This window comes from Astatotilapia calliptera, chromosome 20 (assembly GCF_964374335.1).
Source record: "Astatotilapia calliptera chromosome 20, fAstCal68.1, whole genome shotgun sequence".
Taxonomy (NCBI): domain Eukaryota; kingdom Metazoa; phylum Chordata; class Actinopteri; order Cichliformes; family Cichlidae; genus Astatotilapia; species Astatotilapia calliptera.
The window spans coordinates 8,198,822-8,218,108 of NC_137441.1; the positions used below are offsets into that span (position 1 = coordinate 8,198,822).

The 19,287-nt window shown below is 40.8% G+C and overlaps 1 protein-coding gene across 1 annotated transcript in view; it reads right to left on the reverse strand.

The window, feature by feature from the left end:
* Positions 1–21: 21 nt before the first annotated feature.
* itga5 (integrin, alpha 5 (fibronectin receptor, alpha polypeptide)) overlaps positions 22–19,287 on the reverse strand; it is a 35,452-nt gene continuing 16,186 nt past the window's right edge. The window contains exons 4-30 of the mRNA XM_026153140.2: positions 19,022–19,145; positions 18,799–18,860; positions 18,656–18,701; positions 18,416–18,541; positions 18,285–18,329; positions 18,003–18,046; positions 17,732–17,788; positions 17,063–17,115; positions 16,770–16,975; positions 15,717–15,908; positions 15,579–15,624; positions 15,196–15,309; positions 13,809–13,864; positions 13,255–13,412; positions 12,927–13,064; positions 10,520–10,587; positions 8,959–9,109; positions 8,761–8,853; positions 8,120–8,199; positions 7,888–7,968; positions 7,680–7,785; positions 7,223–7,381; positions 6,521–6,628; positions 3,783–3,896; positions 3,075–3,176; positions 2,824–2,946; positions 22–2,697 (exon numbers count right to left, since the gene is read on the reverse strand). Coding sequence (XP_026008925.1) covers positions 2,614–2,697; positions 2,824–2,946; positions 3,075–3,176; positions 3,783–3,896; positions 6,521–6,628; positions 7,223–7,381; positions 7,680–7,785; positions 7,888–7,968; positions 8,120–8,199; positions 8,761–8,853; positions 8,959–9,109; positions 10,520–10,587; positions 12,927–13,064; positions 13,255–13,412; positions 13,809–13,864; positions 15,196–15,309; positions 15,579–15,624; positions 15,717–15,908; positions 16,770–16,975; positions 17,063–17,115; positions 17,732–17,788; positions 18,003–18,046; positions 18,285–18,329; positions 18,416–18,541; positions 18,656–18,701; positions 18,799–18,860; positions 19,022–19,145 — 2,736 coding nt within the window. The 3' untranslated portion in view covers positions 22–2,613. The remainder of the gene's footprint in view (positions 2,698–2,823; positions 2,947–3,074; positions 3,177–3,782; positions 3,897–6,520; positions 6,629–7,222; positions 7,382–7,679; positions 7,786–7,887; positions 7,969–8,119; positions 8,200–8,760; positions 8,854–8,958; positions 9,110–10,519; positions 10,588–12,926; positions 13,065–13,254; positions 13,413–13,808; positions 13,865–15,195; positions 15,310–15,578; positions 15,625–15,716; positions 15,909–16,769; positions 16,976–17,062; positions 17,116–17,731; positions 17,789–18,002; positions 18,047–18,284; positions 18,330–18,415; positions 18,542–18,655; positions 18,702–18,798; positions 18,861–19,021; positions 19,146–19,287) is intronic.

Genomic DNA, 19,287 nt, shown 5'->3' on the forward strand with positions numbered 1-19,287 from the left:
TTTAATGACAGTACAAACATGTTTAAAAAGGAATCATTTTATTTAAAGTACAAACCGTAACAGGTAAAAATTGACCTTCAAAGAGCCCCCATTCCACCTGACATTAAAGGGTCTCCCCAATATGGGGTGAGGATATTCACAATTCTCCATCTTATTAATATTTACAACACCTTTTTGAAAGTCCTGGCTAAGACATGTAAATAACAAAATGAAGAAACCAGTGCTTTCTCCTGATGTAACTGAGGAGGAAGAAGTAAAATTATCCCATCATTATAAATAATGATTTTCTGTGTTTCGTTTATAAAAAAAAAAAAAAAAAAACAATGTCTACTGACTACATTTTAGGATAAAAATAATTTTCCAAACGCAAATTTTGTGGACTATCTGGAAAATTGTATCTATCAACTACAAGGGGATTTATGAAGAGAATTTAATGAAGCAAACAAATGCATTGCAGACGGTCAGTATGATGCTGTTTGGACAGGTGCAACACCAGAGCACATAAATCACCAAACTAATTCAACATACCAGAAATGTGCTTGTATTTTTATGAAAATCTATGCTACAAAAAGTGAGATCAGAAAGGTCCTGCAGTGGTGAGTACATATGAAGTGGGAAAAATCCTTGAAAAACAAAAACTTTCACACCTGAAATAATGCTTAGTGAGAAAAAGCAAGTGAACCACCAACAAAGGATTTGGCTACATGTTCATCACCTTCACACGTAAAGGTCTGATTTATCACAAATCAATCACAAACAAAACATAAATCAAAAGAAAGCACTGTAATATTAAAACAAGTGAATATAAATATTGCACTTCCAAACAACATGTAGTTCCCAGTGCCTAGCTGTCATCCCTTTGTTAGAGGTATTTATGCTATCAATTTTAAAAGTAACGCAGAACTGGTTAAGCTCAATTATCTCAAGCTACTGATGTGATTGGCATAAAAAGGACTAGGCAGTGGGAAAGGTAATAAGGCAAAAACAAACATTCATAAATATACCATCCACACAAATGCATGTATTCATGAAATCTCGCATGTATACATGTAAACACACACAACTGGAACGGTAACTGACAAGCACTAAGTATTTACATTAAGGACACATTAAACGTATGCATATGTCAAAAGAAACCAACACGAGGCATTTTAATGTTGCGTCCCTGCAGCCTCTGGGTGTGGGATGGCTTCAGCTACTTCTCATTTTAAGCATGGGCAGCATTTACACAAAAAAAGAGAAAAAAAAAGAATAGAAAAATACAGTATCTCACAGCAACACACATTTTATGCTGAAAAAGAATCATTCTGCCTTCAGCCTACTGTCGAGGCTACAGGATTGCTGATTGTCATGTCTTCAGTTTAAAATATATATATATCATTATATGCTTATTTCCTCCACCGTAAGCACAATTTGCTTCATTTAGGCTTCCATCTTGAATGAACCCAATCCAAACAAAGCAGGAGTAATGACATTAAAACTAAATCTTGAGAACACTGCGTTTTGACAGAAGCACCACACTGCTTCAGGCCTTACATGAGGTTTCACAGGTCTGTGGTGGTTCCAGTCCCATCCCAGTCGACTACACAACAATGACATTGCCAGCACTGGTAACTCTCGACTCAAACATACAGGATTTAAACAAAGTGATCAGTAGGAGTCAAATTCAGAACTCAAAGGAAGGTCAGTCAGTCTTTGGTGTCTTTGGAATAATATCAGTAGATTTCCTTTGAGTGCAAAAACAACTTAACCCGGCACTGTCCACCAACCTGAGGCAGAGAGAGATCAGTTCCATGGTCGGGTGAGAAATGTCCATCTATGCATTTTTTTAAATTTCCGGAGTGGTGGAGTGGTGGAGCATATCCCAGCATGCACTGGGCAAGAATCAGCACCTCTGAATAGTTGGGATTTAAAATTACTTAAATTTTAGCAAAGGAATTGAATTACAATTAGCTATGAAATCTGAGCTTTAAAACAGGTTTTGTTGTTAAATATTTGTCGATGTAATGTAGCCTTTACTAAAGGCAGATAAACAGTTTTCTTACTTTTTGTCAATTAAATGTGTTTAGGAGATATCAGAATACTTTCAGGCCTCAGCAGGCAGCATAATTCACAGCTCCTAGATGCCACAAGCAACATGTGGCCATATCCTGTTAGAGGCAGCAATCATATCAGGTCATTAGCACCAATATAAGGCAGTTACAGGGAAATAACAAAATGATCCATACCAAGAATCCATAAAATTAAACCCATCTTCCTGCATCTGCAGGTTGACGGTAGCCTGCATTTCTTCTGCAGTCGTTTTTTGTTGTACAGTCCAATGTTAGCCTTATGCATTGACACAAGTTCCATTTGATAACAGTCCAACCCTGCCAGCAAAAAAGACATAAATTAAAAATAGAAAAAGAAAACATTCATTTGGCTTTGAGATCTTTGGAGTTTTGTCTTCCTCTAGTGCAGCACAGTGGAGTTCCAGTAGTCTTTCTTTCTTGTAACTCTTCAACTGCTTCTGTCTTTCTTTCTTTTTTTTAAATCCACTCTACATATTCCACCACAATTCTCCGTTGCAATCATATGGCCAGGTACTGTGGTTTTGGTAGCTTTGGTGGTCTTTTAGGCCTCAGAGGCAGCCTGCGGTTTGAGTTCCGCTTTCTCCATGGCAGTGCCGTAAGGGTCAGATCGTTTGAAGAAGCCCAACTGCAAGAAGAAGAAAAAACATTTCAGAAATGCAGGAAACATAAATGAGAACAGAAAACCAGCCCATTAATTGATCTTTCAGATCAAAAGCATGCTATGATTCTTTTATATCACAGCAGTACTCACTCTGTATAAGATGTATATGAGAAGAGCCAGAAGCAGTAAACCAGCCAGAATAGCCAAGATGATGATCCACAGTGGAACTGAGTTCTCAATATCCGGCTTGTTCCAAACCACTGGAGTCACCACCTGAGGATGACAAGACAAGATGTCTTCTTCCAAACTACAACAATACAAAAATATGTACTAAAAATATAGATTTGTGTGAAATGAACAAGTTCTAATAAATTGAATAACTTAATAAACACATTAAATACCTTTTTGTTTCCACTGGGAAAAAGTTTAGGCTGGATTGCATATGGCATCTTCTTCACACGGTATTCTGCCAGGCACTCCAGCACATATTGCTTATAAGCTCTCTGAAGAAGAAAAAAGAAATTACATTCAAAATGCATATAATATACTAGTTATACACTAGGTGGCGACATTGACCATGTGCATCTCCCTGCTTAACACCCTTTAGCATTCCTACCCTATGAGAAGCTGTGGTAACCAAATATTAAATTTTCAGTACATACCACATAAATGGGAAATAATCTGTGTATTTTAGACATGACAAACACTGGTAGAAGCTGCAGTATGAACACCAGTGTGGAGCAAACTGCATCCTCAGAAAGCAACTGTTGTCTCATTTGTTTAGGCAAATATGCGTAACTGGTAATACTGTTAACTGATTCAGAGCTGCTGCTGAGTACAAATTGATCACAACCAAACATGTCTTACTGACAACTCCAACTATTTGCCTTTCCTAGCAGCACATTTGAGGTCGAGTCTCAGTGTTGTTTTAATAACGCTTTAATAAAAATGGCTTCTTACTTCCTCCCAGAGCCTGACATGAGAAAATATACAGCCACTGGTAGGGGAAGATCAATTTATTACTGTATTTTGTCTTATGTTTGGAAGATATGTAAAATGTACAGTATGTGTGTGGGGAGTTTGTATGGCAAGGTTCTTCCCCCACAAACCTCAGTGAAGGTCTCAGCCCAGACACGGGATCGCATTTTAAGGATAGCTGTAGTCCCCTTCTGCAGAAGACCCACATTGCATTCAACTTTCCAGCAGTCCACAGTAGAGCAGTTCTGTGCAAACAGAGAGAATGCCATCATTATGATGCGGTTAGCGATGTTAAATACATGTCAAGCCATTTTGTGCGAGAATACCATCTGAAAAAAAATTTATTCCCACTAAACTTAAATAATATGACAAAGCCTAAATTCAAGTGGAAGTTATTAAAGCAAATCTAAAAACTAGCAGAACAGATAAATAAAAGCCGGTGGAACAAATATACAAATATAACAAAGAACCCAATGTTATGATCCCTATTGCACGCCTGCTTCGAATTAGATTGAAGGAATGTCATGAGACTGTAAAAATGCAGCATGCACCACTCGCCACATTATTGCCCAACCACTAAAACCAGCCCATTTTTCTCAAGACTGTAGAGTACACAATCTTAATTAGATCCCCATAGTGCAGCTTGATACATTTAACATTTTAAAACATGTGCACACTCTGTTTTAAAGGTACTGTAGCCAGACCACCCCTAGACTGAGAGGTTTCGGCGGGTTTCCTGCGGGAACCCATTAGTTTACTTATTACACAGAGAAAGGCAAAAGTAGGAGAAGAGGGTACCCGCCTAGTTCCTTTAGGCTCAGTCTTAGACAGTCTTAATAATTATTCAGACAGACAGAGAGCATATCAGTCTGTTTCCGTTCGGTAGTCATGCTTGATGCCCAAGGGCAGCAGGGCCTCAAAGGTTTGTGAAAATGACATGCACATGGTCGAATGCCAAAGATGCCTCAGACCCAGTTCCCACATATATCCTCACTGGCAGGATTATGTGGTCAAGAGCTGGATCATGGAGGCATGGATCCTTAATAAAATGACAGTTGAGCTTGAAAACACAGCTACTGTACGGAAGCGGTCTGTGAAGTTTTACAATTACGCTTCAATGGTGCTAATAATAAATTAGGTGGTTTTGAATCAGAGTGTTGATCAGGTAAAACTACTGTTAACTGCAGCCATATTTCAAGTAAGATAATGAGAGCATTTGGTAAGGTAAAACATAACAGAACTATCAAATACGTGGAAGCCCTTTTTCATATATGACATGCTTGATGTTAGATTTATAATTAGTTAATCTTGAAGCTGACAGTTACCGTTGCTGGTTCATAAATATGGCAGTCATTCAACATTAATAAGGACAGAATTAAGACTAATACGTGTCTACAGTCAGTATGTTAATAGATTGTTAATAAAGAGGACTTTGGTTCAGCCCCTGATAAAGATAAACATCTGCCAGGTATCCCAACTTGGTAAACCCATGAGGTTTTAAAGGCCTTAAACATACGTGTAAAGCACTCGGCCATTATTAGCCTACAAATTTTTTCCATCCTTCCATTTTCTTAGCAGCTTGTCCAATTCAGGGTAGCAAGGTGGCTGGAGCCTATCCCAGCTGTCATAAGACGAGAGCCGGGGTACACCCTGGACAGGCTTGCAGTCCTTCGAAAGGCTAACACAGAGAAACAGGCATTCACATCTACGGACAATTTAGAGTCACCAATTAACCTAACATGCAGGTCTTTGGACTGTGGGAGGAAGCTGGAGTGCCCAGAGAGAGCCCACACAAGCACAAAGAGGACATGCACAGAAACACCCCAGTCGTCTGGTATCTTTGAACCAAGAAGTCCTGCTTTTAGCAAGCAGAAAAGTCTGTAAAGTGGTTTCAAATGTATTACATGTGCTAGAACAATAAGATATACCACTATTATCTTCAAAGAGCTCCCCATTCAGTGCCACTGAATGTTGCATGTCCCACAACACAATGAAAGTGAGGCCATTTTAAATCAAAGTAATTTGGAAGTCTTTTGAGTTTTGGTGCAGTTAATCCCAGTCCTTCAAAAACTAAACAGGTCATCTACAATTCTCACCATCTCACCTTCTCTGACCACAAAACAGTAATGCATTCTGATCAAGACTCGTGCTGAGTGGAGATGTCTATTCTCTCAGGCATAAGGAAAAAGTGCAGACACAAGAGAAACAGGAGAAAGGGCTGCTTCATACTAGAGTGTCATTGGACATGCTTGATAAACGACCACAGTTCGGAGAGACGGGCACAGAGACAAAGACTTCTTTGGTAGAGGCAGGTATCCACAGACAGAGGGAGATAGAGCAGCTACCTACAGCTGGGTGGATCAATAGGACCAGTGTGTGGGGGCTGAGCAGGCTTATAACACCCAGAGCCAAAAATTAGAGACAAGTCTGTGAACTAAGCAGTGCATCACAGTCAAAAAGCCTCCCATGCCTTTTTCCCCACCACTACTAAAGGCTCTTTAATGTTAATCACCACAATGGGACAAGCCTGTAACCTCTGACCCCTCCCTTTTAACGACATCATAACCTAATTTCCCGTCCCCAGAGCTTCATGTAGGAGCAGGGCCAGTGTCACCAAAACAGGGTCGCACAGAAAAGCATCAAATCTATAGTTTCAAATATAAGTTTATGTGTGGTGCAAAAATGAATTTACTTCCATCATCATACTTACTCCAAACTCCAAACTAAAGCTTGTCATTCCTTTGCTTTAAAGACACTATCACAATCAGTCCCCGACTGCTAGACTCCACCCTTTTGTCCGACAGGGTTCATTCATGCATAAAACATGTTGCTCTTACAGAATGTGACAATTTCCCGCTAAGTGCCTTACCAGGTTAGTCAAATGAGCAAGCTGATTCTTGTGGACGTCCCTCCTCTCGAGGCGATGCTCATGGCCCTTTAGCGCCAGAATAGGTGACTCCGTGGATGAGCGCTGGAGCTAAAGGAAAACAGAAACACACCAGCCACCCATTAGAACAACACAGATACTGACCTCACTAGGCAAAAAAAGTGCACCACCCTTTCTGTCAATATAAGACCTAATGTTAGCATGACCCTGAGGCTTTTTGTCATTAATCAGAAGCATGTGAGCTCTACTCCTTATGGATTCCCATGGAAATACACCATACTTAGCAATTCACTAGGGGGTGGGAAAAACATTAGATCACAGCTAAGACAGATGACCACTCACAGCTCTGCTCAACATCTGTCAAACGTCACATGTAAACACAAACAACCACACTAAAATGTTTTGCCCACAAAATCCCCAAGTTACAACTTAGTATGAGGGGGTGTTGTAGATGAATGAGTGTGTTGCTGGGTGAGGTGGTTCATCAAGCTGTGCTGAGCATAGGGAAGAGTTTGAACTTCAAAGCAGTGGTGGGGAAAGTGTCCTGGGTGGAGTCGAGATTCAGGGTGGAGAAGGTGGGTGTGGGCCAACCGTTGGGAATCACACAGGGAAATGATGGGAGATCTTCACTCTCTGACTTTGCCTCATTTGACCCTGAGAGGTGTTCATCTGAATGTCACTCACTTTAAGGTTTCGGTGGTTCATGTTTTTGTCAGCTGTGCAGTTAATGGGGCCTTCAGTGGAGAACTCCAGAGGGTAAAGGAGAGTTTGACCTTGGACACGGAAAGGGCAGCGCAGCTCAAGTAGGGTGTGGCTGATCCTACTAGGGCCATTGTTCACAAGCTGGAAAAAGGAGTGAAAAAGAAACATTTTACTATATCAAACATTAAAAAAACTGTAAGAGTCCCCTTATGTTTTTCATTTGTTTCTCCAAGCAGTTTATTTCCCATGTTGAAATATTAATATCTGGTGTACTTTTTTAAATCCACAAATCCATGGATCTGCACTGGCGCAAATCCCACCGTGTGATCTGGTTTTCCTCCTCTGTCTTCCTCCTCCTTCTTTTTTTTAAAACTATAATATCTGCTTTCCAAACCAATCTGCTCAACCCCACTGAGCATGCACAGCTAACATCGATTACCTCATAGATGTGTTCCACGGCAGGCCCAACGTCCACCTCCACGTTGTAATTTTTGGTCAGTTTCCAGTTGGCCGGCGGAAAGAAGACCTTATCTGGTCGAGACACACTTAAAATGGGAAGGAGGGGTATGAGAGTATGTGTAGGGAGGCACTAGGGATTTAATGAAGTCACAAAAGCACGAATGGGGGAATTCTAACACTCAGCTCACCCCTGTAGAATGACATCAGCCTTAACAATCACCTCCAGCTTGGAGGCTACAACCTCACTATGGGAATTATTCTCATTTTTGCTGTGGAAACAGAGAATGGAAAAAAAAAGAAGATCTGATTAGCTGATGTCATTTGAGAGTTGTGAAAATCAGTACTATTAAATCAGAAGTAGTTGATATTGTGTACACTTTTGCTATTTTTTCCTGTGTTGGTGATCACATGAAATTGTACCTGCGGATTTGCGCCTCGAACTGAATCGTTTTGTGTGTGTCCTTCAGCCGCGGCACTGTGAAACGTAGGCCTGCCCAGAGCTAAGGAAAGGAAGTTCAGACATATTAACATCCTCTGAATTTTTTCTCATTACAAGTAACAGAGAAAAGGAAAGGACCTAAAATTACTGACTGACTGCTTGAGCATGTTGCAGCACAAAAATGTGACTTCTTGTTCCTGTGCTGCACATTATTAAGGGGTCATTCAGTCAGATCCATTTACAATAAAGAAGTCTTTTTGTCGCTTTGAGTTAACATGTAGCCAACTGTCTTGCACCGCAAACCTATTAAAAACATGCTGACTTGTGACTCAATCAATAAAAAAGGGAACCAATAGAACAAATGTAGCCTGTACTTCCTGCCACACCATTTCCTGACACACGTTGACTTTTCCTGTGCTGTCCACACCCAAAATGAAGATCGCATCACTTCCTTTTTTAGTTTCTATGAACTGATAACTGATACATTAAATTTCAGATACTATTTATATGTCCTATGTAAACAAAACAAGCAAACAAACAACCTTGTTTGTGTCACAACACTTAAACTTCTTAAGCACTGAGCTAAAAGAGAAAGACAGCCAAAAGACAACATTGCTCCTACATTGGTGCCCGACTTCATTGGGTTCCCCAAATCACAGCTGAGGTATCGGGTCTGGTTCTCCGTCTCATAGCTGCAAGTCAACTGGGTCAAGGTCTGGAAAAGAGGACAGACTGGTCAAACCACATCAAAAGAAAATCATCAAGATTAAAGTCCCAATAGTCCCAAAATCAGGGTGTCAGTTTGATTGTTTCTATTCACCTCATTATTGCGGGCAATGCCAATGTAGTCAGCTTCAGGGGGCAGCACCACATACAGGTCTGCTTCATATGCCCCTCCCTCACCCTCATTCCTGGCATTGAATGTCAAGGTCAGTGAGTTGTCATCACCAAGGTAGACTTCCTTCCTGTCACTGAGGACCCAAGGAAAAAGAAATACAAAACAAAGAAACCCCCAAATGATTAGTTGGGTCACTAGATAAATACCTCCATAAATAAACATGGATTGAGTTGTTTTCCAAGTAAACAAGGGCATTCTTTGTTCCCATTTGCTGGCAGTGGAACAGGCAATAAATTGCAAATTGCTCTAATAAAACTAATATAACTGCATGCTCTGTGCTTATAAGATCTATTTTATTTAGAACCTGGCTGCAAAAATGCAACAATTAGATTAATCTCAAAATAGCCCACTTTACATAATTTTTTTCCCCATGTGATATTAAAGACATACAAAAGGCGCAGAATTATAAAGCATCTCCCAATTATTGCTTTTTCTCACTCCCTACACCTTCCTCCAAAGCTAGGCACAAAGAGAAATTCCACAAGAAGGGCTACAAGGGCACTTTTAATTAAAGTCTATTCTCATAAAAGCAAGAGACAGCAAAAGGGAGACGAGTTATAAAGCCGATCCTCTGCTGGCCAAAGATTCAGCTGGGGCCTGATTTTAACTGACATGGCACTTTTTAAAGCAAACAAAGCCTCAAAATTAGAAAACACCACAAAACCCTAAGACTTCCCTGAGGGACCCTTGGTCTAACAGGTTATGTGATTTGGCAGCGGAATAGAAAAAAAAACATCGTACAAATGTTGGATACATTTTTCTCTGAAATTCCACTAAATCATGACCATCTGATCACCCCCTCCAACAACTATTAGGCTGCCATAATTTACTGCACAGCAGACGAAAATCAACAAAGTATAATTTTAATTGCACTAATCACACTTTCTGCGTCTGGGTTTCTATCGGATGGGGCGCAGCAGAATCCCAGCAGGTTGTTCCATATGTAATAGATAAGTTATACATTGGGAAAAATGGGGTCAGATGGTAGATAAATATAGGAATGTGAAATCAAAATGACAGAGCAGAGCAGGGAGTATCAGGGAGGCAGTTATTTTTGAGAAAACTGCTAACAGATTTCTCGAATCAAAGTGTAGCGGGGATGGCGATGAAGACAGGGTTGGGCCTCTTGCAAACAGATTCCTTTCATCTTTTCTGTCTTTCCCCCTTTAGCGTTTGTCACAGCACCTGTGGAGCTGAGCTATTTCCTGCTTTGTTTTGTTTTTAACGAATGGTGCCCCTACTGTACTTCAAAATTGTAGCTATTAACACTCACACTGTGGTTTGTTAAACTAAACAGAAAGTAGAGAACAACAATAACAGCTGTTTTTATGCTTTAGGGTCTCTTTTTGCATAGCGGAGGTGAAAATTTCAGTGTTTGTAATCCTGTTCAGGGTTCACTGTGTAATATCCATTGAACTTTATTTTATTTTCTAAAACCTATATGCTCTGGGATTTTTAGCAACAGCTAAGGAAAAAGACTCACCCGCTAACTGCCAGCTTCAAGTCAGGAACACAGATGTTGTCCTCTCCACAGTCCAACAGAATCTGTGCCTAGAAGATACAAATTGAAGATGATAAAAGTCTGAATATAGGGGTGCAGGCCAACATCACACAGTAGGTTGTGACACTTATTCTACACGTGAAGAGAATTAGGTACACAAGATAAATCACAAGCTCTGTTTAAGGAAGAGAACAAGATGAGTGTAGCAAGATGCAACATGCAGTATGACTAATATATTCCACCACCTGTCTCTGGACCACCACCCAAGATGCACACACACCTGGACTGCAACCCCTCTTATTTACAAGACATCATCACTACACATCAGACAGCTAAAAACACAGAGACAATAACTGCCTCAGTGAGGTCATGACAGCAACAGACAGCCTGATGAGCCAGCTGTCCCGGCACGCACGTGCTTTCTGTTTGCAATGTAAAACTGGGGGAGATTATAAACAGGGTGCAGATCAGAGCCTGTACAAAAGAAGATACTCCTATGGAGCTGAGCACAAAGCAGCCAGCTCCCAACTTTAACCAGTGTCCCACATCACAGCGCTATGTGGTAAACCGCGCCTTCACCACACACTACACCACTGTGGAGCATGATCAAATGTAAAGGGAGAAGCCTACAGCCTAAAGGAACTTGCTGAGACATAAGATATCTCTGGTGACCTGACAGCAGGAGGGATGGTTCAGAGATTACAGTGGAGGGAAAGACAAGAAAGGAGCAGAAACACTGCCGGATAAGTGGATGACCGCTGAACGTGTGGCAGGGAAAGCCCTGTGGATTGCTAAATTGCATCTCGCCGCGACTATGACAGTGTGATGATGTTCATGATGATAAAGACAATAAATAGAAATAGAGAAGAAGATTAAAGAGAGCCAAGAACCCCCCTTGTCATTACACCATCTAGGAGCTCTAATTATGCACACCATGGTAACCACCATGCTAACTTGGCCGCATGTGCACCCCAGCTCATATGTCTGTTTGGGGCAGGAAAACAACATTCGTACCACCATTACTGTACTTAAACAACATCAACACTGACATCAGCATGTGACATAATGAGTCCAAGTATCATTTGGCAAAAACAAAACACAACCTTGGCAATATGACTGGAGCACATTCATCAAAATCATATTCAATTGGTCAGACGACTTTGTTTTAAGAACAAGGAGGGCATTGATTCACAATTTCAGCCGGTTCCAAGTTCTCCAAAGGTGGCTGCAACTTGAATCTTTACTGGCATGCATACAAATGCATGCTATGTGCAAGACGAGCGATGCGATAGCAATTAATAGATCCATCATAATGCCACAAATCTTCACAGATACATGTGGAAAATGTTAGGGTGAGAGAGTGAGACTGCGCTCGGCGCAAAAGCTGCCTTTCATTCGCACTCCAGCTTTGAGAGAGTACGAACTTGGCAGAGTCTATGAACTGTTATATCGCCTTCCACACATTCTCAAAGCATGTGTGGAAATCAAGAGGGCATCATATATCTATTCTAGGCCAAGGCTGTGGTATAATAGTCACCATACTCTGTTTGTATACCGTTATATTCATACAGAGTAAAGCAAAATTAATTAAATTTGTTGGCAGTCTGACACCACTCCTACTCTGCTTTTATACATTCAAAGAACGGATTCAGGTTTATGGCTAATTCTTTCTCTCAGGCTTGTCTCAAGGTCTTGGTACAGCAGTAGACCACATCTGTTGGAGGCCCAAAAGCTTTGATATTTAGGAAAGAAAAACAGCAGTGACAAGGTCCAAAAGGAAAAAAGAGAAACACACAAGGGTAGAGAACGAAAAAGAAAGAGATGGAGATCAAACTAGACTGATTGCTATTCCCCTAATGCTCCAATCTGGTGGCTGTTGCTGAATTAAACATATGGTGCGTGCTGTGCCACAGCTGAAAAGATGCCTTCATGTAGAAATGCTGAGACACTTCAACCAGAGGGGCCAACATTCTGTCCGTGCCCCTCCCTGAAATATTGACCATCCTTCTGTGCCTGCAGCTCTGAAAACACTCACCTCAGTAGCTAAGCAGGCCAAGAGCTACTCCTGCTGGGACAAGGAAACACGCCACTGTACATGTGTCTCACATTTTCATTTTGAAAACAACTTTCCAGACACCCTGGATCTCTTCCCAGCCGACAAAGAAAAGATTCACACTTTCATCATGAACGGAAGAGTCAGTAAGGAGTTGGCCAGTGATTACTGAATGATGGCGGAAAGTGCAATCGAGAGATCAGAGAGAATGAGTTGAAGGAATCTCAGTCGCACATGCAGATTATTAGTGAACTTACTATATAATAATTTAAACAGCTCTGTAGATACCCGGGTTAATTAACCTAGCTGATAGAAGTGTAGTTCACGTCAAATTACCTTTTGCTCAATTACGTGTGTGGTCTGATAGTTGAGGATGGGCCGCAGGCCGTGGGAGTCAGCTGCAGCTTTTGGGTCCAAGCTGAAGTTCAAGGCCACATAAATAGAGGAGAGTTTATCTCTGAACTCCTTCTCATCCTACAGTGAGAAAAACACATTTTGTGTCATACCACCGTGCAATTTGGCTGTTCAAAAGTGACACAGAAACACAACTATAAAATGACTACAGCTATTAGTTACACTTCACTTAGAATCATTATTGAAAAACTGCATATAAGCATTGCACAGGCTTAAATGTCATTTTTTGTTAGAGAAAGAGAGGACTTACTCTTAGGTAGATTCTTTTATGCTGGCACACTTGCTGTCCGTGGTTCAGCCTCACAGTCATCGGGAGCAAAGGCTGCTGGGAATCCAAGAACAGAGCCCTCTTCACTGCACCTTTCTGCTTGTGCTTATGACTATCAAGCTGCACCTCCACCTGGAAATCTGGAACGCATAACACACACAAATGACCATTCATGGTGTGATGAATGTTCTAGAGTCACAAAGTGACAGGTCTGAAAAGGACCTCCGTAAATACTCTGAAATACACACAACATAGTCAATGGCACATAGAGCTGTTGTGTACTGAGGGGGACTAATAAGAGATGATAACTAAGAGGTAACGAGGAAAAATGTTGAGGACAGAAGAGGTTAGATCACTCAAGGTGGATCACAAAGGACATTTGGCATGCTGCACTCCCTTTTTGTCATAACAAAGTCTGAAAATCTGCATTAGCTGCCAAAACACTTTAACCTACAGACTGTTATGGATTTAAAACATTACCACTGGTGGCTATTTGACAGTTTGTAATAAAATGCAGATGTGGAAAATTGGCTCACCTAAGTTCTTTGGAAGGTGTTTCCCATCAGCAGATATGCAGAAACTCAGGTTGACACTGTTTTGGGAAGAAAGGACAAGGACATGATGAGAGAAGCATATCCATTAATGGCAGAGACTCTGTGTAAATACTGTACACATAAGACACCTCAGATGCCCTCCCTTGTTCTCTCGCCTTTTCTCATGGGTGACTTTTTTTGTGTGTGTCAGCTCATTACATGGTTCACATTACAAGGCGTGGAGCACACTGAGCTTTCAGTGAATATTATGACAAAAACCACACATGTTTGGAGATAGGCTGGCATAAAACTACTTTTGCGGGCCAGGCTGATAAATCAGTGTGTCTCCGCTTTCCACCCGCAGCCCTCCCCACACACAAAGAAATAGCAGAGTTAAGAAGGGTGAAATTGAGCAACGACTCAGGTTTCAGTGCTGACCAGTGAGTGGCTGTCTATATAAGCCTGTAGCTCTCTCCCATGACATCAGCCACACAACATGCCGCCGCTGTCCAAGTCTGCAACCCCAAAACCCCCAACCCCTATCACTAGTAACCCCTTGAAAGAGTCACAGAAAAAAAAATAATGCAAAAGAGAAAAGAAAGATGGATGGGCTTTACCGAAAAAAAGCAAAGTAACAGGAAGAGAGGTGAAAAATGAGAGCAAAAGACAGAGAAAGTGCAAAGCCTCCTTTTGAAGAGTAGCAGTAACTTCATATGAATGCTCCTGTGTCTGCCCTTTTCGGCACAACTGTGTGCGCACGCTCACGGGAGTCTACGTGTCCTGATGTTTCCCAGCTGTGTTCCACCACCAAACAATATCTCATTCAAAGCAACTGCAAAAACCTTCCAGCCCCTCCCCTCCCATTATTTCCTCTGCTCTCCTCCCCCCGATCACCAAAATCTCCCCATCACCAGGCAACGTAGCACAATCAAGACATATGTGTATACAACAGTTTCCTTTATGGATCAGCATGTAGAGAAGGGGGGGAAGCTGAAACAGGAGCACAGTGTCAACCGTGTCGAGCAGCAAGCTACCGTGGTCTCCTTCCTCTAGGGTTTTTCTTTTTTTTTGGAGCTGGATACTTTGCACAGTTAGATCAGGCTGAAAACTGCAAACAATGCTTCTATTCAACTTTTTTTCTCTCTCCACTCCACAAAATAAAGTGTGTTATATGAAGACACTCTGAAAATAGGTCAGATAAGAGCAGTCCTCAGAATACCATCACTGTGTAAAGGATATTCTTTATCAAAACTTCCTATTATGATAGAAATGTTTATGCATGGGGGAAATGGGGAAGCCCATGTCTCTGCAGTTGGGTCAAATAAATACCAAAAGTGAAGAGCTGCAGGAAACAGAGTGTTCTGTAATTCTGGACCGTCTGAATACTCACCAGGAAACGGGAATGCTGGAGTTTCCAGTGGTGAGAATGCAGTTCTTCTCCTCAGGATTAATCATGGTGGGGGAAACTGTCAGCGAGGCACTGGTGTTGACTATCGGCCGGGATCTGTAGGCAACAACAAGAATGCTGATTGAAGACACAGTCATCAGATATTACAGTTTCCACTTTAAGTGCTTCATAGATTAGCTTCAGATTTTGGAAACTCTATTTCTATGTCTTTCCTTTTGTTTTGTTCTTACACTATATCTGTAGAGTGACCAAACATTTATCTTGGCACACCAGGCAGACGAACACAGCCATGCTTTTTCCCCCAGACTTAATTTTGGAATTTGACTTTTCGATCAAGCAAAAACATACATAAAAATAAAACATACCTATATAGAATAGCCTTATTAATACCAAAAGCTCCAACAATGAGATCTGAGGAAATTAAGAAAGATAAATTAAACACACACAAAAAATAAATAAATAAACCGTTAATGATGCTCATTACAAATTTCATCCTCACTTACCTGGGTATCCGTTCATGTCCAGGTCCTTAGCACCTCTGAGAGCAAATCCAAAGCTAGCAGGAATAGTCCCTGCAGCCCACTGCCCCCTAATCACCTGAGATGGCTTTTGTCTGAGTCCTTCTGAGTATCCATTGTAAATATAAACCAGTCCCTGCTGATCTTCTCCTCCAAATGGACAGCTGATAGCCACATCTTGCAGGGGGAAAAATTAACTTATATTACCGTTGAGATTTAGAGAAAGAAACTAAAATCCCAGAGCACTTTATTTACAGTTTCAGCTGTTTTTCACTACAAAATTAATATGCATGATTTACTTAAATAGCCTACAGTATGTAGGTTTCCTTGCTCTACAAAGTGTTGCTAATGTTTTGAAATTGCACAAAGAAGCAAAACTTTTTTTCTTTGACATAAGGACACAGGGGTATTTAGAAGTCAACCTATGTGATGATGCTCTGTGTGATCTACATAATCCCCAGTTATGTAGGAATGAAACTTCCGGTCCATTTCTGTGATTAAAGCTAAAACTGAATCCTAGCTGATAAGCTCTCATGTTCATCCTCTTATACCAAGATCACTTAACATACTCATCATTGTATATACTATATCATTTATTGACTATATGCCTTACATTGTGACATAAGCAGCAACACTTAAAGTTCATAACCAATAACTGTTTTATCTTTTAAGCTAAACACTTAGTTACCATCCATAACAGTCTTTAGGTTTAGCATTATTAGTCTTCTAGTTTGGTTCATTCATAAAGTGAAATGTATTGTAGGCTATAAATATTGTTGAAGTCACCAAAGCTATTCGGCTTCATTCTTTAGAGACCATAAGTGGTTCAAGCAAGCACATTTCTACAGAGCGTCATTGTGTTATAGCGTAATCTTCGATATTATAACAAAGCATACAAGCATTCTCAAAGTGTAATGAGAAAAAAGTAGCATCATAATAGATTGTTACTAAATTTCTTTCTTTTAAATTGTCGCCTTATATATCATTTCCCCACATTACCAATTTCTGTCCTACCATATTATAATTCCCTATTCTTACCATTGAAACCATCCAAGTTCAGATCTCCCAAGGGTGCAATGGTGCTGCCAAATCTCCCAAACACCTGAGTGCCTGTTAGAGGTAGGCGGGACTCTAGTTTCAAGGGGCTACGCTGGAGATAAACGTAGACTTGGCCCATCTCTTCCAGGCGTCCATGAGAGCTTCGGACCATGAGCATGGGAGCTCCCACCAGCAGGTCAACCATCCTGCAGACAAAACAGGAACATCACAAAAAAGAAAAAAAAAGATGCACTGAAAAATAAAATAAAGAAAGACAGACAGCTACTACTCACCCATCACTGTTAATGTCAGTTGTGGCCACTGCATACCCAAAATATGAGCCCATCTATTAAAAAAAAAAAGAAAAAAGAAAAGGTGTTTCCATGACTTTAAACATCACAACAACAGAAGACATGATTACAATTTAAGCAGTCCAAAATCCCAAACCCTCACACTGTTAAACTAAACTTCAGGCGTGTTTTCTCTGTTACTAGAACAAAAAAAAATCATAAAGACTCAAGAAATCACAAAGGCTTGATGGGTTTTACAGGTTGGGTCCAGTGAAGGCCTGTCGGTTCCATTTCTCGTTCAGTTTCTGTCACGATTTTCAGTCTACAAAGCACTGCAAAAGCAGTCTCGCCGTAGTGTATGCAAATTCGCTTGTGATTATATTTGTTCAGCTGAGTCAATCACCAGTGTTGAAATAAGTTGATTGCTTTTCTATTCCTAGAACCATTTGCACAAATTGCGACTGCACTTTCCCCCCCAAGAACTGAGATTTGCAGTATTGTGTTTGCTAGATTTTTGTCTCTATTGTGGTTTGCAGTAGAGGAAATTATTTATGCTTACTATGAATCAGCAAATTAAGAGCTCTCATGGGGAGCTGAGCAATAAAAACACAGAGGAAGTGGAGCATTACAGAACTTTCTGTAGTTGGCTCAGGTGGGAGTTTTTGGACTCACCTGCTCTCCAGTGTACTCAGTCATGTTTGTCAGATCTGTACCGTTCAGAATAGACACCTGCAACACAGCAAGCACATATGGGGAACTTTTATAGGGTCTAATATAAGCACGATCCATGGAAAGGAATTCACTGCAAAAATAATCCCCACTGTGACAATATCGCTAAAGTTGTTTTCTTTCTTGTATCATTCCCAAGTATAAATCCCAGGCTTCCCATTCTAAAAGCGCTTAAATGAAAGCCAAAATGAGAGTGATGATTAAGCGATCTTACCGAACCATAAAGCATGTGTCCTTTTGGAACCCCAGCAACAAAATCTGTGAGACAAAGCAAAGATTTAAAGTGGGGAAAATACGGTTAAAGCCCAGTCAGAGGATAACAGAATTTACTAAAGACATTTCCAGCTCAATAATTATGTAAAATATTGTAAATGATTTATGTTTATCTTACTACAACTATAACATTCATGTTGCTCTGTAAATGTCTTTAAGTGTTTCACTATTTGTCAACCTCACCTAATGCTGGCAGTGTCTGCTACCTGATTTGTTGACTTACCTTCTACCCCATCACCACTAAATTCCCCAGCTGCAACAGAGTAGCCTGTAGGAAACAGAAAAATTAGCTTTCGTGGCAGGTACATGATGACATGTGATTTAGCAAAATTTATAAAGTTTTAATTAGCTTACCTTGATAGCTGTCATCTTTCAAAGAATGGGCCTGTTTGGTCTGGATCTGGCCACTCACCGCCTGAATAAAATAGCCTGGATAGTATGCTCTGATAATGTCCTCCTTAGCTGCAGAGATCACTTGACCTAAAATACGATAAGATAATGATAAGAAAGAAACTTGGAAGGACATACTGAGATTTCTGTGTGTGCGTGTGTGTTTTTTGTTTTTGACTTTTGATTGATCCAGGTCCTACATACCTTGCCAGAAATAACTGCCTGGTCCTCCCAGCACCACTTTGCCATCCTAAAAGAAAAATAACACCTGTGAATTACCTCAGTGGGAAAAAATACAACTATTCAAGAAACCCGTGTTGGTTCACTGACAGAAAATGTACATTTACCTTTGTAAATTCGGCACTGAATCCTCCCTGGCAGTAACCTTGTCCTGATGGACCACTGATTTCTGAAGGACAAAAGGAGCGGTGTATCATGAAGGACTTACTGTCAGAATAAGTGAAGCATCAACAAATGATATCCAGAAACCATCCAGGAAACAACCATTGGTGTTATCCTGATATATTAAAGCATCCATGCCGATAAGATTTGAAGAGAGGTGATGATTACCTGTACGACAAGGAGCATACTCCACAAAGTTGGTGAAGTTTTCGACAGAGAGGTAGCAGCTTCCTGTAGCATCAGAATGGGGAATATCCTCCTTAGTTCTCCATGAGTAAAGTGGGGCACAAGCCTGCAGTTCACAGGAGTGGGAATGACAAGTAAGAAAAGTGGAGGATTAACAGTGTGTTGATGAACAGGGTGAGCCATTAGGTGGGAGATGTTTTTCCAGTTGTGAACCCCCCCCGTTGAACTCAGAATGGGTCTCAAGCTGA